The following is a 19,174-nucleotide window of genomic DNA, read 5'->3' on the forward strand; positions in this document are numbered from 1 at the left end:
GAACTACTGAAGCCTGCACGCCTAGATCCTGTGCTCTGCAACAAGAGAAGCCACGGCAATGAGAAGCCCGTGCACCGCAACTAAGATCCAACACAGCCAAAAACAAATAAATAAATAAGTAAATAAATTTATATAAAAAAAAATGCTTTTCAAAAATGCAGCTAGAAAAACTAGCTTGATCTTAAGTATCATTAAACTTGCCAATAATGTTGCTGTTTAGAGTTGAGAAAAGCTTCCTAATCCTTTTTTAATTTTCCTGATTTTCTTTCAATTAGAAAAACAAAGTAATGCATGTACATGGTAAAATATTCAAACAGTTCAAAATGGTATATAAAGTATTTCTCCTAACTCAGACACCAATTCTTTTCCCAGAGGTAATCATTGTTAGCAAGTTTCTTAAATATTCTTCCAGAAATGTTTTATGCAACTACAAAGGATATTTATATACTATTTATTCACAGAAGATCATAATTTCTACTCCTCTTACAATCCATCCACTTGATGGGATAATGTGAGGAAAAAATAGAATTACATAAAAATTAGGCCAAGATAAAAATTAGCCCAGAGTTGTTGAAGAAAACTCAAATGGTCCATGAGAGAGCCAAAACTGAGGAGGAAAAAATATGAGGGGAAAATGCTTCTTAGGTCCTAAAAAGTTTTCACCCTTTAAAAATTGTTATTTCTCTCTTTAAGAGAATCTTCTTTAACATGAAGTTTAAAGTCATGCTACTGATGTTTATTTGGTAAGTAGGCTAAACATTTAAGCATTTTTTCTCTGCTGGTTCTAGAAATTATCTCCTTCCTTTTAAAAAAAATGTTTAAATGTAAAAGTTTAAATGGTAAGAGAGTAAAGTGATGTAGAATAAGAAAAGTACTTTATTCACTGCACCCTGACAGTTTTTTCAGTTCCATTCATAATTATAGCAAAAAAAAAAAAAAAAAAAAATCCGTTGCTGAGTTTTTGTTGTTTTACTTAAATAGTTACACTCAAGAAAATGCTAAATATAAAAACTCCTATTATTGAAAGTTTATACTTCTTATAAATATATATGTATATATATAATATATATGTATGTGTATATATATATCTGCCCTTTTATATGAACCACTCAAAACAATTTTAAAAGCTGTTCTTTTCTGTATTTAAAATTACTCGTTTAAATATTTAGAAGTTCCACAGGAGGTGGCTTTAATGGAATTTTTCCCAGAGTAAATTTCTTGGATTGAAATTGTTCCTGTTCTTCTGCTGTTAGTTGACCCCTGGGTGTGAATAATACATTATCTGTTGTGGTGCTGCCATTTGAGAATGAGAGAGAGGTGGATATGCTGCTGTTTCCAAAGGTGCCACTGGATGACTTGGAAAAAGCAGTGTGAGACTGTGAGCCTGGACTACCAAAACCAGCTGAAGAACTGCCGCTTCCAAAGGCTGGGGCCTCTGGAGCTCCAACAGGTCCTGCTGCCATAGAAGCTGGAAATCCTGAAAATCCGGATGATCCAAAACCAGAAGCTGCAGGGCTTTTAAATGAAAATGAAGCAGCAGATGTGATTTGGGGTTTCCCAAGTCCAAAAGCTGGAGTAGAAGCAGTGATGGCAGAATTGGCGGAGGGTACAGCTCCAAATGCTGGAGTACTCCCAAACACAGAAGGGCTTCCAGAAGGGGCAGTAGCAAATCCAGCGCTTGGTTTAAAACTAAAATTCTGAGCATTAATGCTGCTGTTGTTATTCACTGGAAAACCTACAAAAACCAGAAAAAGAAAAAAAGAAGCTATTAATCAGAAAATGTAGCTATATTACTACTCCCCACCCGCCCTTTTTTTTCTTATTTCTGCCATATTTAGATGATAATTAACTTATTGGAAGGAAGAAGAGAAAAGTGAAAATGAGAAACTAGGATAAACCCACTAAACCCTGTTGTGCTGTCTTTCCGCTACATTGATCTCATTTGCACCATAATCTACACTCAAGGAGGCAGCTCTTGAGAAACCTCAGGGATTAGGGAGTAAACCTTCACTTCACCTGTCCCCTCATCTCATCGGAACTGTCATTTGAGGACAATACTATGCTGTTATATACAGGGACAACAAAGTCCTCAAAGGTGCTGCTACCCTAACTATGTATTCCTATGGAAGTCTTGAAAAACCATTCCTAAAATATACTTCTAAAGCCTGAGCCATAGGGTCTTTCAAAGACCATGCCCATTCTGAATCCCATTTCGCAAATGCTTGATGAGCCAAATTCTTTGAAGCTCTATTATGGAAGGTGGTAGAATTTGCAAGAGTGACTTAAAATGGCACTAAACAAAACTTCAGGCTTTATATTTGAAACCTATAAAATCCTATTTTTTTGAATCAGTGAAGTCCTTCATTACTTTGTCACTTACCTGGTGACCCAAATGTTACTGATGGCCTACTGCCAAATCCAAATGCAGGTGCTGCTTGATTTACTCCACCCTTTATATCAGAGAGCTATTAAAAAAAAGGTAGGCAAGTGAATAATTCTCAAGTACCTTTTCTATACACTTTATAGCCAAATTCAATTTTTTAAATGTGCACTTAAAAACGTCTTCATTTTGTTTAATATAGAAAAATGCCTACAAGTGAATGTTCATAGGAAAAAATGGGCCAACCTCAATGAGTTTGAAGTGATTGTGTGGCTGATGAATTATGAATGATTTTAATTTTACTTATGCTTTTAAAACACTTTCTAAATTTCTTCAATGAACACATATTAAAATCAGGAAAATACTTTTTAATTCTAGATTTTAGTTTCTACTGGTTGATCTGCATTTATCAAAAAACCTAGATATTAGGTAAAGGACCTTTAGAGGCTACTCAGTCCACTTACTCAAATGCTTGAACTGAAGTTAATTCGCAATTACATTATTAAAAGCTTACCACTAAAATCTATTAAACATTTCCTTTTCCCTGAAAATATTTTATGCTCTTGCTATTTTCTGCTCTAGAAATGTCTTTCGTCTCTGCTTACTGAAATCTTAATCTCCTTTTCAAGGCACTGTTCACTTAATCCTTACCTCTAAGAAGTCTTCCCTCATCAACCTAAGTACATAAGATTTCTCTCATTTTAAAACCCTATTGGCATTTTTTCTTTAAAAACAAAATCAACTTTACTGAGGTACAGTTTACATAAAATAAAATGTGTCCATTAAAACAATCTATCTATATTTTGATGAGTTCTGACAAACTTATAACCACCACTACAATCAAGATTTAGAATATTTCCATCACCCATAAAAGTTCCCTTGTGTCCCTTTCCAGTCAACACTCTCCCAAGCTCTGGCCCCAGGGAACCATTCACCTACTTTCTATTACTAGAGATGAGGTTTGTCTTTTCTAGAGTGTCATATAAATGGAATCATATAGTATGTACTTCTTCTTTTTTTCGTCTAGCTTCTCTCCCTCAATCATTAACAGGTATGTGGATAAACAAATTATATCCATATAATAGATTAAAGGAATAAAGAATAAACCACTTGGCAGGGACTTCCCTGGTGGTCCAGTGGTTAAGAATCACCTTCCAATGCAGGGGACGTGGGTTTGATCCCTGGTTGGGGAACTAAGATCCCACATGCCGCGAGGCAGCTAACCCTGCACGCCACAACTACTGAGCACGCGGGCAACAACTAGAGAGAAGCCCGCGCCTTGCAATGAAGAGCCTGCACAATGATGAGCCTGGGTGCCGCAGTGGAGGATCCCGCATGCCGCGATGAAGACCCCGCTAACCGCAACTAAGCCCTGACACAGCCAAAAATAAAATAAATAAATAAATATAAAAAACCCCCAATCACTTGGCATGAAGAATTGACACATGGTAAGCCAGTTGTAGGTAGGCTGTCCAAGATTCTCACCTACAGAAGGGCCCCTAGGAAGGTGGCAAAGAACATGGAACTTCCAACCTTGAAGGAAGCTCTGTAGTTCTCTGGACTCAGTTATCCCTTCTACATCAGCAATGGTGATGGCGGGCCATCTCTCATCTAGAGAAAAAATACTTCCGAGGAGTCCTACTGAATTCAAATGGCATTACAACAACTGAAAGGTAGAAGAAATTAGCTACAAGGGTCTAGTCATTTGGGGGGGTGTGAGGAATTGGGACATTGGGGTTGACACATATACACTATTGATACTATGCATAAAATAGACAACTAATGAGAACATACTGTATAGCACAGAAAACTCTACTTAATGCACTGTGGTGACCTAAATGGTAAGGAAATCCAAAAAACAGGGGATATATGTATATGTACAGCTGATTCATTTTGCTGTACAGTAGAAACTAACATATAACATTGTAAAGCAACTATACTCCAATAAAAATTAATTAAACAAAAATAAAATGCAATGCCCCCCCCAAAAAGACTCTAGTCATTTAGAAGCATATATTTAAGAAAAGAGTAGGGGGACTTCTCTGGTGGTGCAGTGGCTGAGAATCCGCCTGCCAATGCAGGGGACATGGGTTCGACCGCTGGTCCGGGAAGATCCCACATGCCGCAGAGCAACTAAGCCTGTGTGCCACAACTACTAAGCCTGCGCTCTAGAGCCCGTGAGCCACAACTACTGAGCCCGCGCGCCACAACTACTAAAGCCCACGTGCCTAGAGCCCGTGCTCCACAACAAGAGAAGCCACCGCAATGAGACGTCCGCGCGCTGCAACGAAGAGTACCCCCTCTCGCCACAACTAGAGAAAGCCCACGCGCAGCAACAAAGACCCAACACAACCATAAATAAATAAATAAATAAATAAATTAATTAATTAAAAAAAAAGAAAGGAGTAGGGTGTCGGGACTTTCAAACAGTCATTCACTAACTTTAGACAGCTACTACTCTCATAGCCTTTTTCAGAAAGTACAAAGAAAAACCACCTCGTAGACTGGAAATATCAAATTCTAAATGTAAATATCTTATTTAAAAATAATATTCTTAAGAACTTCTTATGGGGGTCGCAAAATAAACTATTGACAGAGATAATGAATATGCTGCAGTAGGATCATGTATCTTTGGGGACAAGTGGGCATGTAACTCCTAGAGGCATTTCTGTATAAGACAAGGAACATATGGTCCTTCAGTCACAAAAGTATACATTAGTCTAAATATGCATTCATATTTTTCAAAGCAATTTCTTTTTAAACGCTGATAACCTGGCATACTTGAATTTATGTAATATTTTCCAATTTTAAAAACTAGTACCACCAAAGTTAAACATCTTATCCTAAAAATAGTTTTAGAAAAGCATAATTATCTGTGCTTTTCTGACTAAGGAACAGAGAGAAAACAATTCCAGGACCGTGACTCTAAATGATAATACAGTTCTTGAGAATGTGTGTATCACAATTCTTGACAGAGAATTTTAGCTTTGCTTTCCAAATCCAAAGTGAAATTCTGCAAAAAAGCAATAGATAAGACGTTTCCCTGTAGAAAATTCTCCAATACTCACCAAAGCTATTGTAGTTGATGTATTTAGACTTTTCAGTTCATTTACCCTGTTCCTCCACTGATTTATTAACTGTTGGATGGAATGTAGCTGGAGAGAAGACAGAAAAATGATGAGTCAATATTGAGTGTTTAAGATAATCTCTCCAATAACTTCATGTTTGTATTTCCAAAGTCACAATAAATTTATAAAACATTTTTACAACCCATAACTTGTAAAATTTGCATTGACCTACCCCTACTTGCTAAAGATACTCCAGCTGTAGACCCCCTTCCCTGTTCTCCAACTCCTTGTATCACCTAGTTAAAATCACAAGTACCTGGCAGTACAGAGACAAACATGTGCACTAGTTGAAACACATGATATTGACTCTAGACAATAGAAAAATACATGATTTATGTCATTTCCTTTAGGCACTGAACTTATTCAAGCCCAGCTTTTCAATTTTTTGATATTTGATATATGAGAATGTTAATCTATATACAACACTGCATTTTATTTAAGTTTGTTTTTCTAGCATTCATTGTGGTGTCTGCACCTAAGACATACTCCATAGATGTTTGCCAAATAATGAAAGGTATGATTTCTGGGACTGATTGCTGGATAACCCGTAATAAAAATAATGACATTCCTAGTTACTACAGTCAAAGTATATTATCACCATTTTAGATAACCAACCAATTTCAAAGAAATTCTAAATTTTAATTTAGAATATAAAAATAGCCTTGTTCTGAAAAAAAATTATAGACCTCATCCACTTTGCCAACACACAAGCAAGCCACTAGAGAAGACAATAATTAACAGCTAATCGGTTAGGTAGATGAATAGGAAACAAACTTACATAACTCTGTAAGTTATTGCTGGTTAAGAAGTTATGGTATTCAAGTCTCAACTCCTCTGGTGAAATATCTGTAAAACCTGAAGTGAGGAATCAATTGGAACCTTTAAATACCAATACTTTTGATAGTAGAGTAAAATAAGAGGTACTAGACAGGAAAATATGCTAATCTTGATCATTAGAAAAATTTCATAATCATAAGGAAAAAATACAAAGCCTATACTCTATTTAATAAAGTATAAAATTAGAATATAGTTGTTATCTGATCTTTGAAGGGGAAAAATTTTCTAAAGATAAATGGAGTGGAAGGAATAATAAACAAAAGAAACAAGAAAGAGTTGACTACATATACATTCATACTTCTAAAAAAAAATATTCTGTAAGTCAGAAACTACAATAGCAAAACTGAAAGGCAAACAGTAAACTGGGAAAACCATAATTGCAACATATATGACAGGAGAAGAGCTAACATCAATGTATAAATAGCTATTACAAATCAGTAAGAAAAATAAGTTAGTATGGGCAAAGATAATGAACGGGCAATTCACAAAACAATTCAAATAGCCAGTAAATAAATGAAATTAAAAAGTTCACGCAAAAAAAAAAAAGTTCAATTTAAAAATACAACTTAAATAGAGATACAATGCTTTATTTACCAGACTGACAAAAATTAATAATGAATAATTGTTATTAAGGATGTGGTGAAATGGACATTCTCCTAAGTTGCCATTATGGAAATCAAAAAGGTAAACTTTTCTGGGAGGAAAATTGTCAATAAATGTCAAATGCCTTAAAAATGCTCATACCTTTTGATCTTAGAATTTCTAGGATTTAACCTCAGGAAATAATTAAATGTATAAACAAAGGGTGTTACATAAAAATATGTTCATTCTAGTATTTTTAGTAATGGAGACACTGAAAACAAAGCAGAATACAACACTAGGTTATGATTCCTAATTATATATATAAATAAGAAATATGTGTGCGCATGTTTTGAAAGAAATACACTAAAATGTTACAGTTGTTATTTCTGAGATTAGTTGATCTTTATTCACATATTTCTGTATTTTCCAAGTTTTCTATGGCAACAGCTGTAACTTTCATAATTAGGAAAACTTTTTAAGAAAGGGAAAAAAAGTTCAGGATATTTTTCTACAGAGAATTATTTATAACCAGACACCATTAACTCCAAAGACCCTTACCTCAGAATAAAGAAAAGACTAAACATTCAAATCAGAATCCTGGAGCTCTCTAACAACTTGTCTTTACCACCTTTATTAACTGCTCAGGCCACAAAACCTAGAATCACTTTGCATTTCTCTCTTTCCCCATATCTAATTAATAAGCCTCTTGCCAGTACTAGCTCCAAAACAGAACACGAATTTTGACCTATTCTGTCTCCACTGCTAGTAACTTTCGGTCATCAGCAGTTGTCTCCTAACTCATTGCCCTGCCGCTATTTTGCCCCCCAACAGACCATTTCTTTTCATACAACAGTCTAAGTGAGCTTTTTAAAAATTAATTAATTAATTAATTTTAATTATTTTTTGCTGCATTGAGTCTTTGCTGCTTGTGCGCGGGCTTTCTCAAGTTGCAGTGAGTAGGGGTTACTCTTTGCTGCTGTGCGCAGGCTTCTCAGTGCGGTGGCTTCTCTTGTTGCGGAGCACGGGCTCTAGGCACACGGGCTTCATTAGCTGTGGCACGTGGGCTCAGCAGTTGTGGCTCGCGGGCTCTAGACCGCTGGCTCAGTAGTTGTGGCACATGGGCTTAGTTGCTCCGCGGCATGTGGGATCTTCCCGGACCAGGGCTCAAACCCATGTCCCCTGTGTTGGCAGGTGGAGTCTTAACCACTGTGCCACCAGGGAAGTCCCTAAGTGAGCTTTTTCTAATCAGATCATATCCCTCCTCCTGCTCAAAGCTCTTTCTGGCTTCCTAGTGCAATTAGGCCCAACATAATCTGGCCCCTGGCTGTCTCTCTCTGGCCTTATGTCATATTACTCTTTCTCTTATTTACTCTCCTCTGGCAAATTCAGGCCTTGCTAGACGAAATACAGGGCAACCTTGTTTCCACAAGGGCCTCTGCACTAGCTATTGTACTGTAAGGAACATTTTCCCCCAAATCTTCCCATAAGTGACATCTTCTCATTCAGGACTCAGCTCCAATACTGCTTCCTAAGAATAGATAACCACTCTCTGTGAAGAAACACTATCCCTCTGGCTACTTTCTCCTCCTTCCATCTGTTACTCATCTGAACCATGAAGACAGAAAATGATTTGAGTGACTATTTCCTCAATTCTTTCAAGGGTGGTACAAATGTAGTATCATTCTAGCTGCACAGGAAAAATTAATTCATTATAATGGATGCCTACAGACAGTGATTCTCCAACTTTCTGGTTTCAGGACCCATCTACATTCTTAAAAATAAATAAGAAAAATAAATAAATAAATAAGGATGGCAGACCTTTTGCTCGCATGGGTTACATAAATCAATATTTACCATATCTGAAATGAAAACTGAAAAATTGTAGAAAATATTAATTCACTTAAAAATAAGAAATATATCAACATAAATGAAAAAACTATTTTCCAAAACAAAAAATAAAAATTTAGTGATATAAGTGGCATTGTCTTATGTTTGTAAATCTCTTTAATGTATGGCTTCATAGAAGACTGTTGGATTATTACATCTGCTTCTGCTGTTCAATCTGCTTCAACCTGTTTCAGTATATTGCCTGGTTCAAGTATATGAAGAAAAACTGTTCTCACACAGATGTGTAGCTGGAAAAGGATGACTTTAATGGCCTTTTCAGATAATTGTGGATATCCTTCTTGATACTATACCAAAACTTGACAGACAGTAGTTTCTTAAAGGTTAGCTATAATGTGGACTCAAATCATATTAATGAAATCATATTAATAAACCAAAACTATTAATTGTTTTATCTTGCACTTAGAAAGGATTTTTCAAACATGCATAATTTTGTAACGTCACACATTGGTCATCTGGAAAATATTGGTTCACTGAGTTATCCAGAACCTCCAAATGTTGGCACATGTCATCTTACAATATCAAAAAATTTGTTAATGTTACTTTGTGTGTGCTTCCCATTTTGTCACACAGAATATTTAAAAGGTGTACACTTAAGGGTCAGTATTTAATAAACTTAATAATTTTTACCTCTTCATCAAGGACATTCTTAAGTGAAAATGGCGTTAAAATTTTTTTTATTGACTATTATAATCTGCTAGTACAGTTTGTTGCCTGTGCCTCATCAAAGCTTTTGTAAGAACAGTGCAAATGTCAACACAGTGAAAATGGCAATTAATGTCTTAGTATTATTATGAAAATATTTCTAAACTTGTACAGCCCCTAAAAGGATTTTAGCAATAGGGTTGCCAGATTTAAGCAAAAAAAAGAGGATGCCCAGTTAAATTTGAATATTTGACAAACAACAAATACTTTGATAAAAGTACAAGTATGTCCCGGGAATTCCCTGGTGATCCAGTGGTTAGGACTTGGCGCTTTCACTGCCGTGGGCCCGGGTTCAATCCCTGGTCTGGGAGCTAAGATCCCACAAACTGCACGGCGCAGCCAAAAAAAAAGTGTAAGTATGTTCTAAATACTATATGGGATATTCATATACTAAAAATACCGTTTATCTGAAATTTAAATTTAACTGGATGTCCCATATTTTATCTTACAACCCTGCTTATGGATCTACATTTCACACTGAGAACCACTGCTCTAGGGCATTAGGCATTATGTTCAATTCTGAACTTTTAAAAAAAGGCTTAACACTTATTTTCTTTACAGAAAAATCACTATCTAAAATTATCTTATTTATTTGTATTACTTATTGCCTCCATCCCTCAAGAACATAAACTTCATAAGGGATGGATCCTATCTATCTTACTCATTGCTATATCTCTAGCACCTAGAATGAGGCCTGGCACAAAAGAAATTCAATAAGTATTTGTTGAATGATTAAGTAAATAAACAACTAAGGAGTGGTGTGACACAAATGCTCACAGAGAATGAGCAGGTAGAGCAGAGACAGACAGAAATCCCAGAGTTCTGAGAGACTGAAAGGGCTCTCATCTTCTAGGCACTTGCTGTTCAACTTAATAGGGCCCAGGACCACCCAGAGTAGGCTTATAAAACTGTGGTGGTCTAACGCAAGAGGGAGGGGATATGGGGATATATGTATGCATACAGCTGATTCACTTTGTTATACAGCAGAAACTAACACACCATTGTAAAGCAATTATACTCCAATAAAGATGTCAAAAAAACAAAACAAAAACAACTGTGGTGGTCTAGCTTTCAGCCCAAAAAGGGCTATGGACAAAAGAAAATGGGAAGGAAAGGAGTATTCTAAAGAAATGCTATCTCTGTAGCCCAGCTAAGGCTCCTTACCTTCAAATATTACCCCCAGGATAGATCTCAACATGCTTTATGAAAAGTAACTATCCTTAGAAAAAAAGATAGGGGAGAAAGAGAACAGAATCAGGCAGCCAAAGCCTTGGCATAACGGGACTCTTCTATTCACTGCAGGCAGCTAAAGGGTTCTGAAGTTGTATCTACAGGAAACCAAGGAAGCAGAGCCTCTTCTTGGGCTTACAGAATTGGAAAGGTGGTGGTTCCTGATTCTACTATTTTTCCCAAGGGATCTATATATCTTGAACTATATCTTCCAACCTCAATCTCTGAATTATGAAGTTCTGCTAGAATACTTGGATACTTTAAACAATGTCCAAACTCTCCTAACTGTAGGAGATTTCTTTATTTGACATAGTCTTGGTTTTAGAAAATAATAGTTGTAAAACACATTTTAAAAACACATAATCTCTAGTTACCTGAAATATTAGGTTTCTTTTTCACTGGTGAATAAACAGAAAACATCCACTGCCCTGATGATTCCCAAACCTCCATATCTTTTACAATTCCTTCCCTGAAAAAAAGAAAGGGCAAAAGATCTTTTTCTACTGATTGATAAAATTTACCATTTATAATTTTCAATGATTGAAATTTTAAATTGTAGTAAATATATAATTTTAGGTTTTTCCGTTTTATTTTCTGAGGAGTGTTCTTTAAAGCAGAAGCTTATAGAAATATGAGCTACCTTTCATGATTATAAATAATATCAAAGAAGTTCATAATTTTGGTTTTCCAATACACTGAACCATTAACTGATACATTTACTGAGAACTCAACTATCATACCATACATACCTTAAAGAACTGAAATATAATAAAATACACAATACTAAGTTTAATCTTTCTTTGTTCATTATTAACATCAATGATCATTTAACTGGGAAAGAAAGAACCAGTAAGTAATAAAGAACCATAAAATATTTAAGTGGTTAGGACTTCAGAGATCATTTTGTCTAATTCTCACATTTTGCAAAAAGGGAACAGACCCATGTCCATGGTTAACTTGTTGGCAAAGTCATGGATATATCTGGGTCTAAATTAAATATTTTCCCCTTATCCAGAATAGCAGAATTAATCAAATAAGAATAACTGATAATAAAATAATAATAAAATTTAGGATTTTTATGATGACAACATCAAATATAGGAAGGAGGGTTTCTTTTTCCTTTTTTAATTTTTTTAATTTGGTTTTTTACTTTATTTATTTATTTTAATTTATTATATATGGTACATGGTTCAAAATGTTTACAACTAGTCTAATTTAGTTACGGGATGTAAAAGACTAATGAGTATATTTAAGTTCTGTCCTAATTGCTGGGGGCTGACGGAACAGTTATACACAGCCAGGCACTGTTTCGGCACCAATCATAAATTCTACTATGCATATTCTCAATAAATGGTAAGAAATCTACTCCACAATAATGAAGGAAATCAAATGAAATGTTTACATGGGCTTACTGAAGTAAAAGTTTTAGAAAGAAGAATACGAGATGCTATAAGTGACCTCCAAGATCACAAGTTGCTTTAAATCACCTCATACTTTGTAAAGAACTCATAATTTAATATAAGCAGGACTACATTAGAAAGATATTCACAGTACGGTGTTATCAATAGAAAAGTGGAAAAAGCATAATTATCCCCAAGAACTCATCGATACTCAGGTATCGATAAAGAAGAATGACATTTTTAAGTGAAATAAGGTCTAGTATGATACCTGCAAAATAGTAGTTATCTCTGATCATGGATGTTTTTTCTGCTTTTTGCTTATTCTGATTTTTTAATAACTTAATAAAGTAATAATAACATTACCTCTTTTTTAAGGAAAGTACTGTAGGTACTTTTGAAAAAAATAAGCAAATGGGAAGGAATTTTTCTGAAGGCTTTCACTTACAGAAGTTTCTTTTCATCTTTCTGCCCATCAGAGCTAGGTGAAGCAAATGGGTTCTGAGACAATCCAAACCCCCTGTTCCTGCTAGCTGACGCTCCAGAATCAAAAGAAGCAAAAGATGGCTTTTCTTGATCTTTGCTGCCCCCCCATGGTGTGGATTTGGAGAAACTGGATGGCTGGATAACACTAGAATATCTCTGGCTGGTGGTATTCCATCCTCGTCTGTTACTACCTGAAATAAACAACAAAATAAACAATTTTACTAGCAACTCATTTTTAGAATCTCTTAAAATTTCATTGTAGTTTGTTTTATTATATGTGCAGACCTTATGTAAAGATTCAACAAGCACTACATTTCCACTCATTTTTTTTTGCGCTACGCGGGCCTGTCACTGCTGCGGCCTCTCCCGTTGTGGAGCACAGGCTCTGGACGTGCAGGCTCAGCGGCCATGGCTCACGGGCCTAGCCGCTCCGCGGCATGTGGGATCTTCCCGGACCGGGGCACGAACCCGTGTCCCCTGCATCGGCAGGCGGATTCTCAACCACTGCGCCACCAGGGAAGCCCTCCACTCATTTTAAATTACAAAACTCTTCACTTTCAATTTATATAGGTAAGTATAGTATCAACAAATCACATAATGGTCTAAGTTAACAAGATTGAGAAGACTGTAAATCCACAGAAAAATAATGATATATTACTAAATTCAGCTGACCTAAGTTTATTAGGTAAACAACTGTTCGATAATGGAGTGGATAGAAGGCATGTACCGAAATCATAAGCTCCTTCATGATAAAAAGATGTGTCTGTATCATTCTTTGCTCCCCAACTGGGCCCTATATATTAGTAAAATCTGAAAAACAGACAATGTATTGAGAAGTGTATTGAATATAAAAGATTAGAGTCTACCTTCTGTCCTTGAATAGATGGGTTAATCTATTTGACTCAGTATTCTCTCTGAGAAAACAACACCAACCCACCTACCTTCCATAGGGAGATTATAGAGGTAATTTACATATGAATAAAGTGTACTGAGTTCCTCTATTATAAGCAGATTTCTAGTATTCTATAATTATCAAAATGAGCCAACATTTTTATCCTCTCTGTCTCTATATTTTACAAAATTTTTTCACTTCTACTGTCTCAACTATTCATCACTTCTTAGTTGGGGTCAAGATAATTCACCTTGTTTCTGACTGAATTAGGAGATATGCCATTAAATATGTATATTAAAAACTCGAGTGATGGGAGATACACTCCTTTATAAAAATTCACCTCCCAATTCTAAAACTGCTTAACGAAACCTAAGAGGAAAGGGGACAGATTGCTAGACCAGATCCCTCAAGTATGGGTTAATGATATTTTATTTTCCTAGAGTTTCAAATCCTTTGCGGGGATGACACAACTGAAGAAATTCATTCCATCTTTTGTATACAGCTTTTGGTCTTCATACTTACTAATTCCATAAGCATTTATTTGTTTCTGGGCATTAAATACACTGTTTACTTGACTAGTTTTATCTCCACTTTTAAAATCCATTAACATTTATCCATTCAACATTTATTCTCTAATTACTGCATTTAGAGTGAGTCTCAACAGAATGTCATATTACGTTTTGTTGTTCCTGGAAATACTCGCACATTTATCAGATCCTGAGTCTTAATTTTTGGTTTGGAATATTTCACTAGACCAATTGTGGGTGATGCAAAAAGATGGCCCCCAAGAAGAGGAATCAGACGTGAAACCACAATGTAACACAAGGTTTAAGGGTCAGATGAATAGCCCTAAAGGAGGAAAGAGAAGGGAGAGGTGGTCAGCATCTTGTGGTAACTTTAAGGACTAAGTTTCAGTCCTAAGGAAACCTAACGATTCATCTGACCTCTAAAACCTTGCATTGTACTATGATTTCATTTCGGACCCCTCCTCTCCTCGAAGACAGTCAATCCTTTTGCATCATCCACAATTGGTTTAGTGAAATATTCCAAAAGCTTCGACAATGACTTAGGCCAGGAAGCAGGTCAACGTAGTCCTGCACCCCCTTCCCTCATAGCCCAGAGTTCTTAACTGAGCGTCCCACTCTCGATTTTACCCCAAATTTTATGAGCATGTGCATTTATCTGAGGTTAATGGCTCTGTAGCTTTTATTAGATCTTGAAAGGAGTTTCCCAAAGTTAAGAATCCTGACTTTGACCCCAGTTGCTAGCCTCTCCCTAGAAAAAAAGTTTAGAAAAAATTATATTCAAGGCATCAAGGGGAAAAAGCAAGTACGCAGAAAGGTAGTAAAGTAGTAAAGAAAGGAGGCGTCTGGGTCGACCTATGCCAATTCTGCGAAGCACTGCCGCCCAAAGACAAGGTTAAGTTCTGACACGTATTCCTGTTTTTCATTAGTAAACAGGACCAAGCCCATGCCTCCAACCGCTCAACAAAAGCCAACCGAGCTCCTAATAAATGAATAAAAAAGCCGGTGGGCGGGGCGGGCGAGGGGACGACGCGGGCACGTCCGCGTCACCTGACTGGTGCGCCACGGCGCTGTGCACAACGGCTGGGCCCACGAGGGACGGCCGTTCGTCGCCGGCTCGGCCCCACGCCAGGCCTTCCCCAGCTCGGCTAGGGGCGAAGGACGGAGGAGAACGTCACCTGAGAGCTGCTGCTGCCGTCCTTCGCCCGCACCCCCGGCGCCGGGATGTTCGTTCCAGCACCGATCTCCGAAGCGACACCGGCCTTGAAGGAAGAACTGACAAATGGTCATGGCGACTGCATCGCGGACGGAACTGTTTTCAGTCGACACCCTCAGCTAGCAGAGCCCAAAACAGCCGGAGGTCGCGGCTCCGCTACTGTGACGTCATCTTCTCGCGCCTGGGAAAGGCCCTTTATCTCTTGTCCCCTCCCCACTGCGAAGAGAGGCGTGGATTTTACCCAATAGGATTTGAGAAGAGTGGGACCGCCCCCCACGCACTGAGCGTGGCCTGGGAAGGCAGGATGATTGAAAGGTTACGTGGAGAAAGGCGTCGAAGACCGCGGTGCAGCGTCTCGTTCATCAGGGGAGGCTTGAGGTACAAAATGAGAGGAAGGAAAGTTGGTCGGACAAACCCATAACTTCAGCAAGGCCCTGAGAGGAGGATCAGCTGTGGTTTGAGAGGCCGAGTCGTATTTTTCATTTGTAACTGCTGAGAAAGTAAAAATCTGCCCAGCCGTTCATCAGGATGGGTAACAGTATAAGATAAAGCCAGTTGTAACGTTTACAGGAAAGTTTCTTTTAAGGACAAACTGCAACTAAAAAGTATCATAACAACCCGCGTCTTTGGATACATTCTTACACGGAGAAACCTTGTTCTTTAAAGTCCATGTAAACGTTGCTATTTGAAATTTTATCAGTAAGAATGAAACATTCCACTTTTGCCTGGAGGATCTAAGACACTTTGACACAGAGAAGCAGCTTCTATTTCTAATCAGGTGCAGAGCTGCAGACAAGGGGTTCCTGAAAAGAATATTCCTTATTCTCTTAACTTTGTGGTTTCCAAGGGAACATGATCCTACACCCACTTCTCACTCCAGATGTGATGTTGATGCCTCTTTACACCGCTCTGCTTTGCTTTGAGGCTATCAAAACTGTTTCATTTAGATTTTATCTTAACTCCACCTTTCCCACAAATCCTACATCTACCTTTTCCATTGTGTGGTGAGACACCCTACAGTTCCTCTAGTGTGCAGTCTCCTTGGTTGCAATGCGTCAGTAAATCTGACTTTGTTGGCTTACAGGTTCGTCCCCGGTGGTTTAAGATGACTAGCCATTGTTCTTGCTCATATACTTTGTTTGGATTTTGATGACAGCAGAATCTACAGGAGCACTGGGAATAACTGCTGCAACCTAGTTTATTATTTTTTTAAATCAGTTTAATTCATTTATTTTGAAAAAAATTTATGGAGGAGTTACATGTATATATAGTACAAAGATCTTTTTCCTGAACCATCTGAGACTATATTGCAGACCTCATGCCCCAACACCCAATTATTTATTGTATTTCCTACAGACAAGGACATTCTACTTAACCACAATATATCACCAAAATCAGGACATTAATATTGCTGCATACTACTATCTAATCCTTAGATTCTATTCATATTTTGCCTAACGTCCGAGTAATGTCCTTTAAAGGACAAGGATGCAGTTCAGAATCATTGTTGCCTTACTCATATTTCTTCAGGCTTCATTCTGGAACATTTTCTCAGTCTCTCCTTGACTTTCATGACCTTGACACAAACATTACACCTAGTTATTTTGTAGAATTTCCTTAATGCAGACTTACCAGTTTTCTAGTAATTAGATTTAGATTATGCATCTTTGGCATCCATGGTCTTCACGATGTACCTGTCAAGTTGTGCACAATTTCTGTTTGTCACATTGTCATGTTCACTTTGATCACTTCAGGTGTTGTCTGGCAAGCTGCTCCACTGTAAAATTACTCTTTTCCTCTTCGTTAGTAATAAGGATTTTGTAGGGAGAGACTGTGAAAGCATATAAAAACCTCATTCCTCACCAAACTTTTAGTTCACTCATTTATTTATTCCTATCAGTATGACTTATGGTTTCCAATTTTATTCATTGGGTTATAATTTGTTACTATAATTTATTGTGATGCTCAAATCATTTCCAGTTGACACATCCCATGATTCTTTGAGCACTTCACTTCCTGACCTAAAATATGCTCCAGGGTCATCTGACACTTTCCCTGCTTCAGTCCTGGAATCAGCCTGTTCTCCAAGGAGCCCTGAGTCTTTTTTGGTGGCACTCAGAAGCCAAGATCTGAGCTCTAAATTTGCTCATTGCTATTGGGGTATCTTTGTTCCCAAATCCTTTCATGGGCATTGCTAGAGAATACATACTATAGACAGACACATTTACATTAATACATATTCCTATATCTATATGTCTATTAAAAACTATGACTGCACACTGATAACCTCCAATTTCAACCCAAGATCACAGAATTCATTTTTATTTCCCCTTTGTATTTCTTTCATAGTGAGAAACTTGGCTCCCATCATTCTTAACATATCTATTTTGAGCAGTCCCCTTGTAGTAATGAATCTCTCACTGTGTTCACTGACTTTTCATCCATGTAAATGCCAGCATGTGTAAGAACTTTGCTGGCATCAAAGACCTAAAATAATACCAGTTAGGCTGAAGCTTAAACAAGGGTGTGTATGGTGCTCCGTGAAGGTGGAGAGGTGGGCAAAGCCAGAATCCTGACTGAAATCATCTGGATAAAGTGCTGTGTGAGATGATGACAGCCCAGGGCTGAGGCATGTAGAACTCAGTAGTGATAGGGGAGGGGTAGATAGAAATCAGGAGAGTGAGGTCACGGGAAGGAAACGTCTGGTTTCAAGGTGGCAGAGTAAAAATGCCTCTGCCACCCTTTCCTCTTGAAAATATCTCAGAATGAGGGGGAAAACAAGCAAAAACATCATCTTTGATTATACTAGGAGATAACTGTAATTTCAAACCACAATTTATGAAGACTGAATGCACATAGAAGAGTACATAGTAAATTACTTAGAGGAAGAATCACATTCCTGTAAGATGGACAACTGATGTCCCCAGAGAAGCCTGAAAAGCCACAAGAATTAAGAACCACTAGGTACCACAGAACAGTGGACTGTTTGAAAATCTGTATGAGGTTCAGTTAGAAATCCATTAGGTGACTATCCTTACCTGTTGGGAGATAGGTTCTTTTCTTGAAAAAAGGGAACAAGAGAGGCTTTAGGGTCCAGGATGTAAATATAGAGGGTCAAGTTATGGTACTGACAAAAGAGGAACCGAACTCTGCCTGTTGAATGGCGCTTTGCCTGAGCTCCAGAAATCCTGCAGCCAGGCTTATTGTCAGTCTCTTCCCAGCTTGCTCTCCCACACCCAAGGGGCAGGAGTTTGTAAGTTTATATTCTGGAGAATCAAACATCCCAGAAAAAGATCTGTGGATCTCTTACGGATCTCCAACAAAAACAGGCAGCCAGGGGCTTCCCTGGTGGCACAGTGGTTAAGAATCTGCCTGCCAATGCAAGGGACACGGGTTTGAGCCCTGGCCTGGGAAGATCCCACATGCCGCGGAGCAACTAAGCCCGTGCGCCACAACTACTGAGCCTGAGCTCTAGAGCCCGCGAGCCACAACTACTGAGCTCATGTGCCACAACTACTGAAGGCTGTGCGCCTAGAGCCCGTGCTCTGCAACGAGAAGCCACGACAATGAGAAGCCCGTGCACCGCAACGAAGAGTAGTCCCCACTCACCACAACTAGAGAAAGCCTGCGCACAGCAACCAAGACCCAACACAGCCATAAATAAATAAATAAATTTATTAAAAAACAGGCAGCCATTTCCTTAACATATGATGAGATTCACTGACAATTCAGCTCATGTTTGTAAACAAAAGTTCACAACTTTTTAATGTCTAATTTTAAATATAAAATGCACAGCCAGGCACCAGATATTTGAGGAAAGACTCCAACAGGAAAGAGCAAAGCAATCTAAAAAGAAGTCAGAGGAAAGAGAAACACACCAAAAATATAAGTA

At 37.7% G+C, this 19,174-nt stretch overlaps 1 protein-coding gene across 2 annotated transcripts; it reads right to left on the minus strand.

Moving 5' to 3' along the window:
• Positions 1 to 1,094: 1,094 nt before the first annotated feature.
• Positions 1,095 to 15,792, minus strand: NUP42 (nucleoporin 42). 2 transcript variants are annotated; one of them, XM_029233884.1, is made up of 7 exons: positions 15,245 to 15,344; positions 12,613 to 12,837; positions 11,142 to 11,236; positions 6,287 to 6,363; positions 5,449 to 5,535; positions 2,381 to 2,465; positions 1,095 to 1,735 (listed from the first exon to the last, which is right to left on the minus strand). In XM_029233884.1, exons 3-7 carry the CDS (start codon positions 11,215 to 11,217, stop codon positions 1,158 to 1,160), a joined length of 903 nt encoding a protein of 300 aa, XP_029089717.1. In that variant the 5' UTR covers positions 11,218 to 11,236; positions 12,613 to 12,837; positions 15,245 to 15,344; the 3' UTR covers positions 1,095 to 1,157. The 2 variants fall into 2 exon arrangements, with proteins under 2 accessions (XP_029089717.1, XP_029089716.1); XM_029233883.1 differs by having other exon boundaries at positions 1,119 to 1,735; positions 12,613 to 12,841; positions 15,245 to 15,792.
• Positions 15,793 to 19,174: the final 3,382 nt, after the last annotated feature.

Source organism: Monodon monoceros, unplaced genomic scaffold, assembly GCF_005190385.1.
Source record: "Monodon monoceros isolate NGI ecotype Baffin Bay Population unplaced genomic scaffold, NGI_Narwhal_1 Super_Scaffold_2, whole genome shotgun sequence".
Classification (NCBI taxonomy): domain Eukaryota; kingdom Metazoa; phylum Chordata; class Mammalia; order Artiodactyla; family Monodontidae; genus Monodon; species Monodon monoceros.

What these genes read in the sequence shown, in the direction of transcription:
- NUP42 (XM_029233883.1), bottom strand. Translation starts at nt 15,356, where the DNA reads ATGACCATTTGTCAGTTCTTCCTTCAAGGCCGGTGTCGCTTCGGAGAT. An exon ending in GCAATAACTTACAGAGTTAT is followed by an intron (nt 5,536 to 6,286) that starts GTAAGTTTGTTT and finishes TCTTCTCTCCAG; the next exon opens with CTACATTCCATCCAACAGTT. An exon ending in CATCAACTACAATAGCTTTG is followed by an intron (nt 2,466 to 5,448) that starts GTGAGTATTGGA and finishes TTTTTTTAATAG; the next exon opens with CTCTCTGATATAAAGGGTGG.